Source organism: Tenebrio molitor, chromosome 9, assembly GCF_963966145.1.
Source record: "Tenebrio molitor chromosome 9, icTenMoli1.1, whole genome shotgun sequence".
Taxonomy (NCBI): domain Eukaryota; kingdom Metazoa; phylum Arthropoda; class Insecta; order Coleoptera; family Tenebrionidae; genus Tenebrio; species Tenebrio molitor.
Window position 1 is genome coordinate 15,922,324 of NC_091054.1, and position 16,041 is coordinate 15,938,364.

Sequence of the window (16,041 nt, forward strand, 5' to 3'; positions counted from 1 at the left end):
TCAGCTACACTAAACTCATTTATTTTGACAACTATCAACTAGTTACAATTGTTTCAGAAATTATGTTGTTTATTTCCATGGCTACTAGATTTCAAAATTGCACTTTAATAAATAATTTCAATAAAATTTAAATCTCATGTAGTTCTGTAAATAAACCAAATAGGACCTATGTATATTCATATAACTTTTTTCTTAAAATGACTTCCCGAACACGATGTCAAAGTTTTTTACACCTATTACAAATCACCCTGTATTTATGATAGTATCTGTATAATTATGCTTACTTCAAAATTGCTAAAGCTATAACGGTTTGAAATTAAATTAAATTACAAGCAAATTTTTATCAATTAGTTTTAAGAATCTAAAATCCAAAATAACCACGACCACGGAAACTTTTTAACTGGGCTTTCTACCTCAAGGTAGCCTACTAAGATTTCTGCTATTCAATTTTTGAATAATTAATTGAACTCAAGTAAATCACACGACACGTGTTTATGTTCTTGTCCTGTCTGTACCGTCAACCATAATTAATTAAACGCAACGAAAGCAGTTCTCATTGGTACATTTCAGGTTAAACTTTCTTCCATAATTATCCTATGAAATATCACTTGCTGAGTTGCTGTCCCACTTTGCCTTCGTCCCTTCGCACAAAACGCAAGTCGAAACTGTGTACACTTAATAACCGTGTAGAAACACAAAAATGGACTTGTTGATGGTAACTCCCGACGAAAAAAAGAGAATTCGTGAGTACTACAACCTCAGCGAGGATCAAATAAAAGAAGACGTTGAACGGATCAAATCCTGGAAAGAGAAACAACCTCATCTACCCTACGATGTGACAGGTTTGCATTTTAATTAGATATTTCAAACCTCCCATTAGGATGAGGACATTGGGATGTCTTGCAAGTCTCGGTAGTAACTCTACATTGTTTTCCTATATAAATTAAAATTACAACATACAAAAAAAATGCACAAGGAGTAAAAATGTTACTAATTCGTGTATACTCATATTTCAGACGAATTCATCGAGATAGTGCTACTAAGAAATAAAGTCCGAATGGAACGGACCAAACAGAAACTGGACAACTATTTTTCCTTACGTTGGTACCTCAAAGACCTCATTGAAAATATGGAAAACATAATTCCATCGCAACAAGTAAAGTACGAGTTAAATAGTTATTTGTACAATTAGTTATGAAAGTCATACTTTTTTTACGAATTTGCAGATTGATTGAGTTAATCAAGCAAATAAGTGAAAAAAAGAGACTTTCATAACGTGTTGTACACACTATTTTTTTGCACATCGAAAAAAGTTGGGAAATTTGCTTTGACAATCATCTCCAAGGAGATGTAATAAAATGATGCAAAAAAGTACTACATTCACTACGATTTTTCGTGTAAAAAAGTGTTACTTTCACTACGATTTTGCGTGTAAAAAAGTGCCACTTTAATTACGATATGCAAAAAAAAGATATATTTTTTATGAAATCTCTCTTAAATTTCAGCACGTGCCTCCCCATGCCGAAACTAACTCCAAGTTTAGAACGAATAGTTATCGTAAAATTTCTAGACACAGATCCGGATCGATACAGCATCCCTAATTTCATAAAACTTCATTTTGCAATTGAAGAATTGTGTCTGCGACACGATTATTCAATCGGAACCAGATTTGTTTATGATTTTGAAGGTACCGTTTTGAAACATACACTGAAATGGAATCCCATAACTTTGGCAAAATTTATGACATACATAGAGGTACAAACCAAACTAAATAATTAAACTTCAGATTTCTTAACTTTCATTTAGAGGTCCTACTCCTGTCGAATTCTCGGATTTGAGTTTATCAATTGCTCCACGTTTCTGAACAAAATCATAGCAGTATTGAAAGTTGTGATGAGGGCGAAGATCTACGAAAAAGTAAAAAATTATGTGTAAAACTCGATTCACGTTAAAGTGGTTGTATTTTTAGGTGACGATTCATGAAGATATGGCATCTGTACACAAGGTTATACCGAAAGAGTGTTTACCAAAAGAATATGGCGGCACCATGGAAAACATTCCAGATTTAATAAGTAATCTTCAGGAGAATATGGACTGATTGCATTTGATCTTTTTTTTTTGCAGAAAAATGGGACGAAATGATGAAGAATCATCACGAGTTTTTCGTAAAAAATTATAAAAATGTTCTCTTGAGCACGTCCTTGGAAGAGCTGCGCCCATTGGACGTCAACGACCAGGGAGGGTTCGGAGTGGATGGTACTTTCAGGAAATTACAAATCGATTAATTCATGCTTGGGGGGGTTTAATGAAATGAATAAAAATAAAGTAATTAAATAAAAATAAGTTGTGGTGGTTAAGCGACGAGTAAAGTATAGTCGAAGAGAAATTGAAGTCATTTTTTTTAAACTAAATATTTTAATATCGTGCATTTAACAAAAATAAAAAGTGACCTCATTAGTTTTTGCACAATGATGTCACCATCATTTTTTTTAAATGACAACCCCCATTTTTTCTTCTATTTTTGATAGACCTTCCTACTACCTAAACGATGAATAAAAAAAAATTGGTACCTTACATAACAATTTTTTTGAGAAAATGGAAAATTTTACTTCAATTTAATTTTTAATGGAAAAAATTTTAATTGATCTCAAATAAATTCAAACAAACATCTAACGTTAACAATAAAATTTAACGCAAATGTTGAAATTAATCCCGGCCAACTATTTGGCACTTACCGACACTTTGTACACTGCGCTCAATAATGTCAGGGCTTTTCGTTCCATTTCAGCGCGAATTTTCTGCTGTAAATCTTCTAATGTTTGGTCTATTAAAATAAATCTGCTATTTTAAATAATCCCATACAAAAAAAATATATACTAAAAATTAAATTAAATTTTTTAAATAAAAATTGTCATTTTCTCAAAAAAATTGTTATGTAAGGTACCAATTTTTTTCATTCATCGTTTAGGTAAGAGAAATGTCTATCAAAAAGAGAAGAAAAAAGTAAGAGTTGTCATTTAAAAAAATTGGTGATGAGGTCATTGCGGAAAAACCAGTGCCGTCATTTAAACAAGTTGCAGGTCACAGGTTGGCATTTTTCAAAATAAAATTGACCTGTACGAGCGATTTTCCTGAAAACATCACATAATGCCATTATGAATTTTGTCCCAAACTTTATGTTCACACTGTATATTGATACATATATTGCAAAATAAAACTTCACCGTCACTTGGAGAAGGACATCATCTTCAAATTTATGAACTTTTTTAGTTTCTCATTCACACAAGAACATCTTTTCTAAATTAATTGCCGCAGAAAAAATAATAGTAGTTTATTTGACAAGTTCTTGTGTAAATTGGGGTTTTTTGGCACGAGTGGGCCTCGTTTCACTCGCGTTTTAAAGGCCCACGAGTGCCAAAAAAGCCCAATTGACACACGAACGAGTTGAATACGTTTTTTTGTTCGACGAGCTCCTTAAAGGCTCCAAATCGCTTAAAATCTTTAAAATTAGCTTGACGTTTCTTTTTGACAAGTCGTGACATTTATCAAAATCCGTTCACATAGGAGAAAATTCTCAAATTCTAACAGTGTCGAACAAAAAAAATTATTTAACAATACTGGAAACAGTAAATAATAATTTATTTTAGCACAATTCCAGTGAATTCCGTGCAAAGGAGTTCTTACAGATTATAAAGAGCGTTCAAAGAAACTGTGGCCAAGTGGCCTAGTGCTTGCTTTTGTTTGCGTTGACGTGTGGTGTAATTTAATAAGTTGTCAAATCATAGATGTCATGCGTCATTTACTCATCGAAAAAGCAACGAAAATTTTCGTGACACGATTATTTCAGTTACGTTAAATGACGAACAAAGCGAGGTTATACAGTGCGTTTTTTAAGGCTGGCCAGAGGGTTTTACATGCTAATTTTTCAACCCCCTCATTTACTTCATTTTGTAATACCTAAATGGTTGTAATAGACAATTTACAAATAAAATGTTATTTGCAAAAAATAGTGTGAACAATAATATTTTACATTTAATAACGATAGATTCATTATTTATGTTATAACAAGGTTCTTTACTTCAGTAAAAATTAAATGAAATGTTCAAAATGGGTTCCAGAGGCAGTTAAGCAATCACACAATCAATACATATCAAAATTAGAAATGTCAGGTGAAATTTTAACCTACTGAAAATTTAAAATTGGAACAAACGGAATTAAAAAAATGTCTTTTTGCTAACTTATTCCTTGCTTCTGGTTATTAAATTGAAATTGTTTCAATACATTATCATATCCCACAACTTTACTACAAAACTGGGTTGAATATTTTCATGAGGACAAAAGTTAACAGAGGGTTGAAAAATTAGCATGTAAAACCCTATGGCCAGTCTTAAAAAAACTCACTGTATAGCTGAAGTTAACGTCAAACGATCGACCAGCTTGACCACGAATTTTTTAAACACTCGATACTTGTTTAGATCATCTCAATTTAAATAAATTCCCGAAGGGTCCTATATTTTGGACTGTTGTCTTATCAACAACCAACCAAAGGCGTGTAGAGTGAGAAAACAACAAATAAGTTTTTCAATGCTTGCATTGGCCGAGAAATGGAACGAAGTAGGTACAGTCGATGGACAAATAAAACTGGGACAAAAATGACAATCACATAAGTCAAAATTTACTAATTTGCATCGTTTAAATACGGCTTTGTCACAAATAGGTTAACTTTCGTATGACATATTCTATAGATACTGACAAATATATTGACAATTCAATGGTCTGATTTACATAGATTAAATTTTAAGTGTCCCAGTTTTATTTGTCCACCGACCGTACATAGTGAAAAATCGCAGTGATAAAAAAACTTACCAAAATGTAAAAACATAACAATCGACTAGACAATATTCACCTGAAATGAAAAATGTTCACTGTCAGGTGACAGAAGCGTCATCAATAAACTTGTGTTATTACTTATTACTATTATTTTATAAAACCTGAACAAAATAAATTTCCCGTTTCGGGTCAAGTTCAATTTAAATTATTTTCTTCTCTTTAAAAAATGTAATTACGATTGTGTACTCTGTACTATTCTATTAATTTGATGTTATTAAAGCAAAAATATAAGAAACAGAGAGCAAAAAAAAATCATCGGTCTATGGCTCGATTTATTTTCGGATTAGCTCAAGGCAGCGTACTAGGATTTATGTTTTCGATATAGTGAACGATAAAATATAAATTACAAAAAGATTTTTTTCTACTTCGGTCTCACAATGAGCATTTTGTGACACCGAAAACAGTTTCACGATAGCTATTTACAGTCGAGTGTGGGAAGTTACATTTTGCAGCGCTAAGTTTCATTTGAAACACGACGCGCAGCGGAGTGTTTCATAAACTGAGCGTTGCAAAATGTTTCACACACAAGGTATGTATAATGCTTTTTGGCCGACGCTTTTTAATTTAAAATGTTAAAAACAATTACTATTTTTCGAATTTTAATGGAACGCACCCAAGAATTGTCAAATGTAAGGTAGAACCGACAGCTGGCGTTGCTATTTTGATTTCTTTTAGATTTTATTTTCTAAAACTAATTGAATTTAAAATGTATACATATTGTTCTCCTAAAACTCAGCTTCATGAATTTAAAATTGTGTATTACTTCTACGTTTCTAAAGTTTAAAAGCAAGGATTATTTACTTTGCCGCATAGTATGCGGGAAAAATTCACCATCGCACAGCTGCCGTAAAAACAAAGTTTCATGTGACGTGAACAGTGCGTATTTGCAAAGTTTCCATCACAGGAGGCCAAAAAGGTTTTTATCCACTCAAATGATTACAGCACGCGCCTGCGGCTTGTGCTACAACCTTCATTTTCGTGGATAAAAACCTTCTTTACTTGCTCATGTAATAATATACTATTATGTAATAATTATGTTTACAAAAGTTTAATTCAATTAAATCGAATAAAATTGCTGTTGATGGTGTTTGTGGGGTAAAGAAATTAATTAAGCGCAACCAACACTTCTCATTATTACATTTGACGTTCACCAAGTCTCGACATTGTAAAATAGCAGGTGCTCCCTGAAACATCCATATTTTGGTAGAAACGTGAAAATGGATTTATTGGCGGTAACTCCTGAAGAAAAAAAGAAAATTCGCGACTACTTCAACCTTAATGAGGACGAAATAAAAAGAGACGTCACAATAATCAAAGAATGGAAAGAAAAGCAACCCCATCTACCCTACGATATGACAGGTTTGCATTTTAATTAAACATTTCAAACCTCCCTCTTGGACAAGTTTCACTTTTTAAATCCCAAATCAAATTATTTTGTTTGTATTCAAAGATATTCAAAAATAGAGAACGACGTTAGGATGTCTTGCGAGTGTCAGTAACAGCTCTACAATGTATGTCTGTGCAAATTACAATTTGTGTTTCAGTTCGGATTTATTCAAAAACATCCTACGGCTTTGCTCGCGAATGTAAAGTTGAATTTTTAGTTGAAAGTCTTTCCAAAAGCTCGCCTTTGTCTAAACTGTTGTATTAAGCTATTCCCTGTCAATTATTGGAGCATCGTAAAACAATAGTTATTTTCATATGAGTAGCGCTGTCAGATAACTTTTTAGGTATGAGGCCGAAGTTTGAAGCACGAGGTGTTAACCGAGTGATGAAAAATAGGCCGAATACCTGAAAACTGACAGGGCACGAATATCGAATAACGTTTTTCGTGTTCGTTTGGGCAAAGTCTTAAAAAACATTAATTAATTGTAAATTTTGAGGTTATCTTTGACAGATGTCAAGTTAGGTATATAACCGGGAAAGTTTATATATTTAGTTATAGACCACTTTGCCGGTTATGCATCTCAGGAAACGAACACGAAAAGATAAGTAGCTACAGTCAACGTAAACAAACTTATGTCCATTTCAAAAATCAACTTATTTAACCGAAATTAATTACAAATTATGACATTCCAACCGTTTCACAAACCTTTTTCTGGGCCCTTTCTCGTCATATCATTCTTGTGCGACCCCTTTGCGTGCTTAGTGGCGTAAAATTAAGGTCCTTCTAAAACAAGTTAGGCACTTGTTCACGCTCTCAACCTCTTATGGACTAAAAATTTCACCAATTTTTGTACATTTCAGATGACTTCATCGAAAAAATTCTAATGAGAAATAAATTTCGGGTGGAACGGACCAAGCAGAAGTTGGACAACTACTACTCCTTGCGTGGTCACCTCAAAGACCTCTTTCAAAATATGGAAAACACAATTCCGTCACGAGAAACGACGTAAAACTTAAAAAAAAAAAAACATACAATTTGTTTCGTGTCCTCCTCTTAAATTTCAGTTTCTGCCTTCCCATACCGAAACTGACCCCAAATTTGACAAGGGTGGTCATCATTAAAATTGCAGAGACCGATCCGAATCGCTATAACACCCCTGACTTTATAAAACATCATTTAGCCATCCAAGAACTATGTTTGCAGTACGATTACTCAATTGGAACCCGGTTTATTTATGACATGGAACTTTGCACCCTCAAACATACACTAAAATGGGACGTTTCAGCTTTTGCACAATTGGCAACACTCGTCGAGGTTTAGACTGAACCGTTAAACTTTGCGTTTCTTAATCAATTCCTATTCATTTTAGAGGACCTACTCGTGCAGAATCTTCGGATATGAGTTCATAAATTGCTCAACATTTGTGAATAAAATCATGGCAATGTTGAGAGTTATTTTGAGAGCCAAAATCTACGAAAGGGTAAAAAAAAAACAAATGTAAAACTACTAACTTTCAAGTGATTGTACTTTTAGGTGACGATTCATAAGGACATAACGTCTTTACACAGCGTAGTAGCGAAAGAGTGTTTACCAAAAGAATATGGCGGCACTTTGGACAGCAGTCCAGATCTGCTGAGTAATTTTTGTGAAAATGTAGAATCACTATGTTTCGTCGTTATTTTTGCAGAAAAATGGGACGAAGTGATCACGAATCATAAGGATTTTTTTGTGAAAAATTACGAAAATATTTTGTTGGGCACGTCTTTGGAAGAGTTGCGCCCGTTGGACCTCAAAACAAAGGACCAAGGAGTATTCGGAGTCGATGGTACTTTCAAAAAATTACAAATCGATTAACTAATACCAGGGATGGGTTGAATTAAATACTAAGTTATGTCGCAGTTAACAGCGGTTTAGTTAGGTGGTAGGTTTAGTTAAGTGCTAGATCTAGTTAGAGACAAATTCAAGTTTTTTTGCAAAAAATAAATAAACATTCTGCATGCATTACATTATAAATTATCAGTTATAATACCACGAGTAGTCAAAGATTGTCGAATATTTTTGTGGTGGTATCACGAATGGTCATTGGCTTTATGAACACCATGAGTGCGTAGCACGAATGGTGTTCAAAAGCGTAATGACCATAAGTGATACCATCGGAAAAATATTCTACTATCTTTGACTACGAGTTGTATTCAACAGACTATTCAATGAACCAAATCAATGATTAAAATAAAAATTTTCAAAGCTAGTTCGCAAATCTGCGTTACACATGATTTCATTGCTCAGTTAACTTCGTAAGAAAGTAATAATTTCTTTGAATAAAAATAATAATCAAGGTTTGTTTAAAATATTCGCCTCGACCACTAGTGGAATAGTCAGTTATATTTTCACGAGTGGAATATTCGCTGGAATTTTCTGTTGCTAGACTACGAAAGTACATGTCTGCTCTTTTATTGGTTAATATTTGAAAAATAACAGGTGAATTGAATAGTCAAAAAAATTCAAAATAATTTTCAAAAAAATATTCAAAATATTAGGAATTTTTTAAGATTTTTTTTTAATCTTTGACTACAAACTCAAAAGTCGTAGACCTACACAAAAACTACTTTGGAACTTAGTAGTAACAGCAAAAGATGATTTAATTGGGTAATTTGCAAAAAAAAAACTTACCCTGACAGCTCGAATGTCCTCCCTCAACTGCTTATTCTCTTGCTCGAGCGTCTTTATCAACTCTTCCTTCATCAAAATCTTCTCCTCGTACTCCGCAATTTCCTCATTCTTCACGTCCACTTCGACAGGTGCAGGCTCCACACTTTTTGGATCTTCAACTTGCACTGGTTCATTCAACGTGGGAGACGGAATCGACTGCACTTTACTGTCTTGATCACTGAAATCGTCACTGTACGTCTCACTTTCACTGTCGTCGTGCGGAAGAGGACTGACACTCTTCGGCGTTGGAGTGGAGTCTTTGGAAATGTTGGAATTCAGTTCTGTCAGGTTCTGTGAGGTCTTCGACCGTTGACTCAACTGCTCGAAACTCTTGGAACTCTCCATGTAGATGCGTTCGGCCTCCCTCATGATGTCATCGATGCTGCGCTCTTCAGTGGAGTGTTCGTAGGGTCCTAGAGGACTTTGCGCGGCGACTCTGTTGATCTCTTCGATTATGCTCCCCACGTCCACTTCGGTAGGATCCTCGCGGTTGCTGTTCAAGACGTTTTGTTCCTTTTCGAGGAATTCGGCTAAAGAGCTCGAGATGTCCAGGTCTAGTCGGGGGACGTAGAGATTGTTCGCATTTTCCTCTTTTGTTGAGTCTTTGTTTGCGTTCTTCAGCCACCAAAAGGTGGAAGAGGGTTTGGTTTCCATGATTATATTGATTATCCTTAGTGTTAACGACTAGGTTCGTGTGAAAACGATTAAACAATTTTTTAATTTCGCCCAAACTGTTTACACAATTTGACAGCTGACAGCTGTTTACCGATTGTTTGAAATTTCAGGGCTGCCACTGCTGCCAGCATGGTTATAACCAACACGCCCCCAATATCCCCAACACTTTTCACATTTTTAAAATTTACGACAAAAATAACAAAGGTTGTCAGGAATTCCACGATGAAAATTGTTGAATGACGAGATATCTCCTCATTCAACGCCAAAATATCTAAAGTTTCAAAATTTCTTGCTTCTTACAAGGACACTTATGTCATACTATAAAGTAGTTCATCGGATGTTGTTCCTACTCAGAAGTGGTGTACAGTGGGTCACATACGTCAAAGAATTTCAGATAATCATGACTGGTTGAAGCATTGTATTTGCCGTTTCGATTTGCAAATTATCCGAGTTTCGTGAATGACCCCCAAAATACCTATCACAGATTATCACATTTACATTTGAACATGTAAATAGATGTAGATTCTTCGATTTATCCTTCACTCCGACTCATATTCTCACAACATTCTAATCCAGCTTAAAGCTTCGATTTTCACAAAAAACATTCATTTGCGCTAGGTAATTACGAAATAGTAATAAAAAATCGGAAAAGAATTCATTTTATTCAAAAAAAAAACATGAAATACAAATCTAACCATATTCATCCGAAATTAAGTGTGTAACGATTCAATAAAAGTGCTTGATTACGATTAGTAAGGATCTTTTTTCTGTGAAAAAATTAAACGTCCTTCAGGTTTTCCTCGTAGATTTGTAATCGCTGAATAAGACAATGCATTCTTGTAAATTTTTATAAAGATTGCCGATTGGAACATCGACTTTAAACTTGCAATTTCTAATGAGCAATCTGTGGTCAAAGTGGTTTGAATGTACCTACTTGATCACATTCAAACCATTTTATATCTTCCAGTGTTACACAACCAACTAGAAATGAAGCTTCTGAGTAAACAATTTCATTAAGAAGACTTAGAAAATATTCTCTTTTTAGTAATGCTTCTGATGAGCAGTAGTACCTAGGTACCTACTTCATGTTACAAAAATTCTTTATTGAAAAACTACCTAATAATTATTGTTTCAAATTAAAATTAGGTCATAGTTACTCAGTTTTGTGATTTAAAAATTTGCACTTCATATTAGTGAGTATCTTCCTCCATTCAAGAAGTCTAAAAGTTAAGAAGAAATAAAAAGGTAAGAATAATTCGTTCTACGAAAATGTTTATTCTTAGCAGATCGTAGATGTAGGTAGGTACATACATATAATAAATATTATAATACTGACAATAGTACTAATCGGAAAACGATTTTTTCCTTGGTAGGAACTTCACAGCCTTTTGACCCCATCCTGCCCGATTACCATTTTTTATACATCCGGATTTTTTAATACCGACATACCAATCCGGGTAAACTTTCGATCTGTATCCGTTATAGGAACCTTGGAAATCTTCTATGAACACTGTAGCTTCCACATTAGGATCAGCCTACAAAAGATAAACAATGTGAGTAATTGTTGATTAGCTCTACACCTGCAGTAGCGCAATAGATTGTTGATAAATGATAACTTTTCCAGTATAGACATAATTTTGCAAGTAATAGTTATATGTCCAAAAGTATTTTTGGTAATTGTTCACTTTAACTACTTCTGGAATTTTCGCGTTTTTTCTGGCTAGGCAGCCTCAGGGCGTCCTCCTAGATCGTGTCCCACCATTCAAACCTTGTGCAAATGCCTTTTTTTTCTCTCTTGTTGTGTTTCAAGGTCGCGTCAAGGTCGTGCCAAGTCTTAGTATGTATAACTAAAGGGTAAGGAAAATTTTCATTTGCACAAGGTTTGACTGGTGGGAAACGATGTAGGAGGACGTCCTGAGGCTGTCTAGCCAGAAAAAACGCGAAAATTCCAGAAGTAGTTCAAGTGAACAATTACCGTATTTCTTGGTTGGCTACACTAATAAAAAATTTGTTTGCATTTCCATAAATGCAAATGAACATGAAGGTTAATTAATAGTATATTTTAAACCAAGGTAAGAAAGTGGTTTCTTGCAGACCGCAGGCAAAGATTATAAACCGAGTCGTAGACGAGGTTTGTAAGTGCCTAAGGTCTGCAAGGACACTTTCTTAACAAGGTTTGAATACAATTTTTTTCCCTACCGGCACAACTTTGTTGAAAAAAGTCAAAAAAGATGGTTATATTCGTGATTAAAACGAAAATTTTGAGAATTGAATAGTAGGCTGTGTTATTTGTTTAATTAACTTGTCATCGCATTTGAAGATTTGAGGTTTGTTCGAAAATTTGATATAAACAGGGTAAAGTAATCTACCTACCTAGCTTATCTGTTTATTTTCCAGATTATATGATTGACCTACCAACTTACTTCATTGAATTGGCTTTCATTTATCAATAACTTATTTCACTTTTGACACTTTTGACATTTGTATTTTGGTACAGTTTTACCATAAACATTTCATGATTAACTTTCTTACCTTAGCGAGAAAGTTGAATTTTCTCACCTCAAATGAGGTATCCACAGCCTACATTTCTAACCGGTAGGGAGAAAAATTATTTTTTCAACGGTTCTTGTCAGATAAAGTTTAAAAGTACAAAACAAACATAGTGAACATCAAGAGCGATTTGTGTATTGGCGGCGGTCAAATAAACATTTCAGAAAAATTGAAACGTACAAAGTACCTAAGCGATTTACAAACACTGAATGTTTTGTAACACTCTTGGTAAGTGTGTAGTTCGTAAATCAAGTTTGTTTTATAATTGAAATCTAATATAGTTGTCCGACACATTTATGAGGAAATTCAACGGTTGGTTCATTTTTCTCTTGTTTGTTGTTTCAGCTATAGTAAGTTATCGGATTGTTTGAAATAGACCCGTGACTAAGAGAAGTATGTTAGCGGTAATAGCAATATCGGAATTTGAAAAGTTTCTGTGCGTTGGAATTTATAATGTTCAAACAAATTGCACAGTTTGTGATTAGGTAAAGATCAACATGTCGTATTCCGGCTGACTTAAGTCAATGATTAGTGTGTGGTGAAAATGAGTCTTTCAAAGCGCCTTTTAACAATAATTATTTAGATGACGTCCAGGAAGGCATAAAATGAAATATATTGATTTAAAGTGTACGTTTACTTAAACAAATATTTTTTCTAGTCACACCGGAAAGAGACAAAAACACTAAAAACCATCCTGTTATGTATCTAACTAATGAGCACATAAGTAATGAAGAACCTCTGGATGCGATACCTACATTATTTTTGCAGAATAAGGGTTATTGTCGTCACCAATGGTTTCTTATTTATTTTTTACTACGAAATAAATTCTCTTCATTGTCTTATAATGACAAAATTGTTAAAGAATTTAAACGACCTGGTCGTGCCATGTCAAATTCAATAATTAGTAAAGCTCCAATCGTAATTTTCAATGGTTTATCCAAAACCAGACAAAATGATATAAGTATTAATAGTGTAATTACAGTTACTGTTAAGGATGAAGTAAAAAGTAGGTATATTTTGTTTTTCATGGCAAGTCGATGTAATAACGGGTGTCTCCTCTTTTTCACAATTATCTAAAATATTTCGTTTCATAAATGAGGAAAAAACTGTTGAGCGATTCATGTCTTTTTGTAATGTAAGTGAAGGTCATAAATCTGATTATGATGGCTAATGGGGTATCGGTCAATTCAAGCAAGTTAAATGGTTTACATATTAAAATTAAAACAATTGCCTCTTAGGCATTTTTTACTCGTGGCTTTGTCATTGGTTGAATTTAATTTTGTAAAACAGGGAATGCAGGTTTTTTAGCCCAATATTGTAGACTTTTCGGCGTTTTTTTTTTCAAAATCAACAGAAACAATAAATATTTTGCCAGAAATGCCAGAAATTTGTAATAAGAGGTTACCAGGTATTGTCTGGAAACTTGGAGCATAGGCTTGACAGAATACTGACCAAAATGAAGCAGGAAAATATTTATTTGATCAATAAATGTGATTTTTATCTTTTATTTAGTTTACATATGATACGAAATAAATTTCGAGATATCCTTAAAAGTGTTTGTTGGAGATAATGAAAGTAGAATAAGATATAGTGCAGTCGTTTTAAAAATAGGTACCTATGTATGAGATATCTAATCTGACGTCTGGTAAATCAATGAACCCAAAACTGTTTTTAAATAATTTGCAATTTTCAAATGAAATAAATAAATTTCTCTGTTTTTTTGATGGTGTACCTACATATTAGATGAAACCACTGGGGGTCGAGACCCAGCTTTGTTTTGAAGATAAAATAACTGCAAAGGCGCCTAGAAGGCCCAAGAGAAGCATCAGTGCTAAAACACGTGAATTTAATAAATATTTTATTAGAGACGATGTTAACGATACATTTTCGTTAATGTGTTTTATTTTATCTGTTTCCTTAGTAGTAACTTTAAGATCATCGCCGGGGATCGCGCCCGGAGACAATGATCTACACCATTTCAAATACAGAAATTAAAAAATAGTTTAGCTATTTTCACACCTTACAACGATTACAGAGTACTGATTTACCTGCACCACTCAAGTAACCACATTCTTACTGTGCCCCCCATCTAAAAATGACACGAGCCGCCACTGCTTATCGTAAAATCAGAAGGCAACGATCGTAAACAACACAGTTGCGATCATTTCCCACCAAACCGATACGCGTATCAATTTTGATTTTTTAATTATGTCCACTCACCTCTCCATACAATTCTCCCTGCGCATTAAAACACAAGTACAGTCCACTATTCAGCCCAAAGATTCTGACTTCGGAGGGTCCAACCGGCAAAAGCTGCAATCTACTGTCCCTATCGTTGTCGTCGGTGGTCCCCAAAACTTCGCTGTCGGATCGTATGGTCAAATTGTACCCAGTTTGTGAGTAAAGGTACATTTTGTCCCCGTTCCAGCTCGGTACGTCGTACATTTTGGGTCGTTATTTTTCTAAAAATTGACAATTGTACCGCCAGATCTACACTGAAAGATTTCGAAAGGTTGGAAATTTATCAATGAAATTACAAAAGCTTCCAATATTTATTGTGCTGTTTGTGACTCACTCGTGGAATATTTCGCTAGTTTATGATACATAAAGTAAAAAAATACTGTTCTATTGAGAGCTTAAACTATTAATACTGTGTTGGTTTCACTGAAAACGCGACCTCCTTGGTAGGAAGCTGATGGCTTTTTGTCCGTACTTCGTCTTGGACCCTCTCTTGTACTTCCCCGACTTTTTGATGCCGAGGTACCATCCTAGATGCGCATGTTTCAGCGACAGATAAGTATTGTACGACCCCTGAAACGACTCTATGAAAATTGTGGAGTCTTCCATCATGTCTGGCTCCCCATAGAGGCGTCCCTTCTTATCCATGGCCACGTACAAGTTGGTCAAAAGACCCTTGATGCGAACGTGGCCGGGATAACCCGCCGATATCAGTTCCAAAAAGGCTAAAACAGCATCTTGAAGAGGGAAAAACAGAAAATTTGACGGTTTACTGTGGAGGTCGTTGTCATCGGGAGTCCCCCTAACCACTCCATCGGGGTAGACCGCCAAGTGCTGTCTAGTTTTGGAGTAGAGCTGCATCTTAGTGCCGTAAAGCGGATTTCCGAATCTGACAGGCCGTAGCTGGCGCCAGTTGGACGACGGGCTGGGGGGCGGCCACGTGATTTTGGGGGCAGAGGAGGAACCGCCTCCATTGTCGTCCTCCACGCCGCACCTTAACGGCAAAAATCAAAATAATCTGATTTGGGGTCAGGGTCGGGTGGAGCGTCAAAATCGACAAAACTACGAATTTTACTGCCTCCACATACTAGTCAATAAAGTTCGGTCTATAAATATTTACATCTCGAGTCGATTTCTCAATCAGTGGACGTTTAAATATAGGAACTCTTAAACCCCCCGAACGGTAAATAATCGATTGTGGAGTGCCGAGTGATCGATCAACTTACCATGCGATGCCCCTCTTGGTGCGATTTTTCGTATCTTTGTAGTCGATATCGTCGTTATCACTCAATAAACTTTCGATATCGGTGCTATCACTGTCACTTTGTTGGTTTACCGTGTTTTTCATCGCTCAAATTGGCTGTTGACAAATGCGTCAACAACGAAGCGGACTCAGGTCTGGGCGGTAGAGTGGTGTCTAAATGGGTGCACGGCGGAAGTCGCTCGGAATTCGCATTAATGGGATGTCAATTGCTTCTGACGCTAAACACGCGCGTTCAAATCGGACTGTTTCGCGTTTCTTGCTTCTAATTTCTAATTTTCCGTGGTTATAAATAGAATTTTATTCGGCGTTTATGGAACGGTCGTAAATC

At 35.0% G+C, this 16,041-nt stretch overlaps 4 protein-coding genes across 5 annotated transcripts in view; 2 read left to right on the forward strand and 2 right to left on the reverse strand.

Moving 5' to 3' along the window:
• The window catches only part of LOC138139030 (centrosomal protein of 162 kDa), a 51,764-nt gene extending 41,852 nt beyond the window's left edge, over positions 1-9,912 (reverse strand). Inside the window, exon 1 of the mRNA XM_069059185.1 lies at positions 8,948-9,912. Coding sequence (XP_068915286.1) covers positions 8,948-9,640 — 693 coding nt within the window. The 5' untranslated portion in view covers positions 9,641-9,912. The remainder of the gene's footprint in view (positions 1-8,947) is intronic.
• On the forward strand, positions 598-2,367 carry LOC138139036 (retinol-binding protein pinta-like). The gene is made up of 6 exons (XM_069059195.1): positions 598-842; positions 1,017-1,161; positions 1,506-1,755; positions 1,807-1,917; positions 1,970-2,072; positions 2,125-2,367. Exons 1-6 carry the CDS (start codon positions 701-703, stop codon positions 2,283-2,285), a joined length of 912 nt encoding a protein of 303 aa, XP_068915296.1. The 5' UTR covers positions 598-700; the 3' UTR covers positions 2,286-2,367.
• Positions 5,896-8,276, forward strand: LOC138139035 (retinol-binding protein pinta-like). Its single transcript, XM_069059194.1, has 6 exons — positions 5,896-6,249; positions 7,138-7,282; positions 7,342-7,591; positions 7,647-7,757; positions 7,811-7,913; positions 7,965-8,276. Exons 1-6 carry the CDS (start codon positions 6,108-6,110, stop codon positions 8,129-8,131), a joined length of 918 nt encoding a protein of 305 aa, XP_068915295.1. The 5' UTR covers positions 5,896-6,107; the 3' UTR covers positions 8,132-8,276.
• Positions 9,913-14,532: 4,620 nt separating the features above from the next.
• LOC138139425 (fibroblast growth factor 1-like) lies at positions 14,533-16,031 on the reverse strand. 2 transcript variants are annotated; one of them, XM_069059698.1, is made up of 4 exons: positions 15,676-16,031; positions 15,223-15,443; positions 14,787-15,174; positions 14,533-14,673 (listed from the first exon to the last, which is right to left on the reverse strand). In XM_069059698.1, the coding sequence occupies exons 1-3, from the start codon at positions 15,795-15,797 to the stop codon at positions 14,873-14,875; spliced, it is 645 nt and encodes a 214-aa protein (XP_068915799.1). In that variant the 5' UTR covers positions 15,798-16,031; the 3' UTR covers positions 14,533-14,673; positions 14,787-14,872. The 2 variants fall into 2 exon arrangements, with proteins under 2 accessions (XP_068915799.1, XP_068915800.1); XM_069059699.1 differs by having other exon boundaries at positions 15,570-15,681.
• Positions 16,032-16,041: the final 10 nt, after the last annotated feature.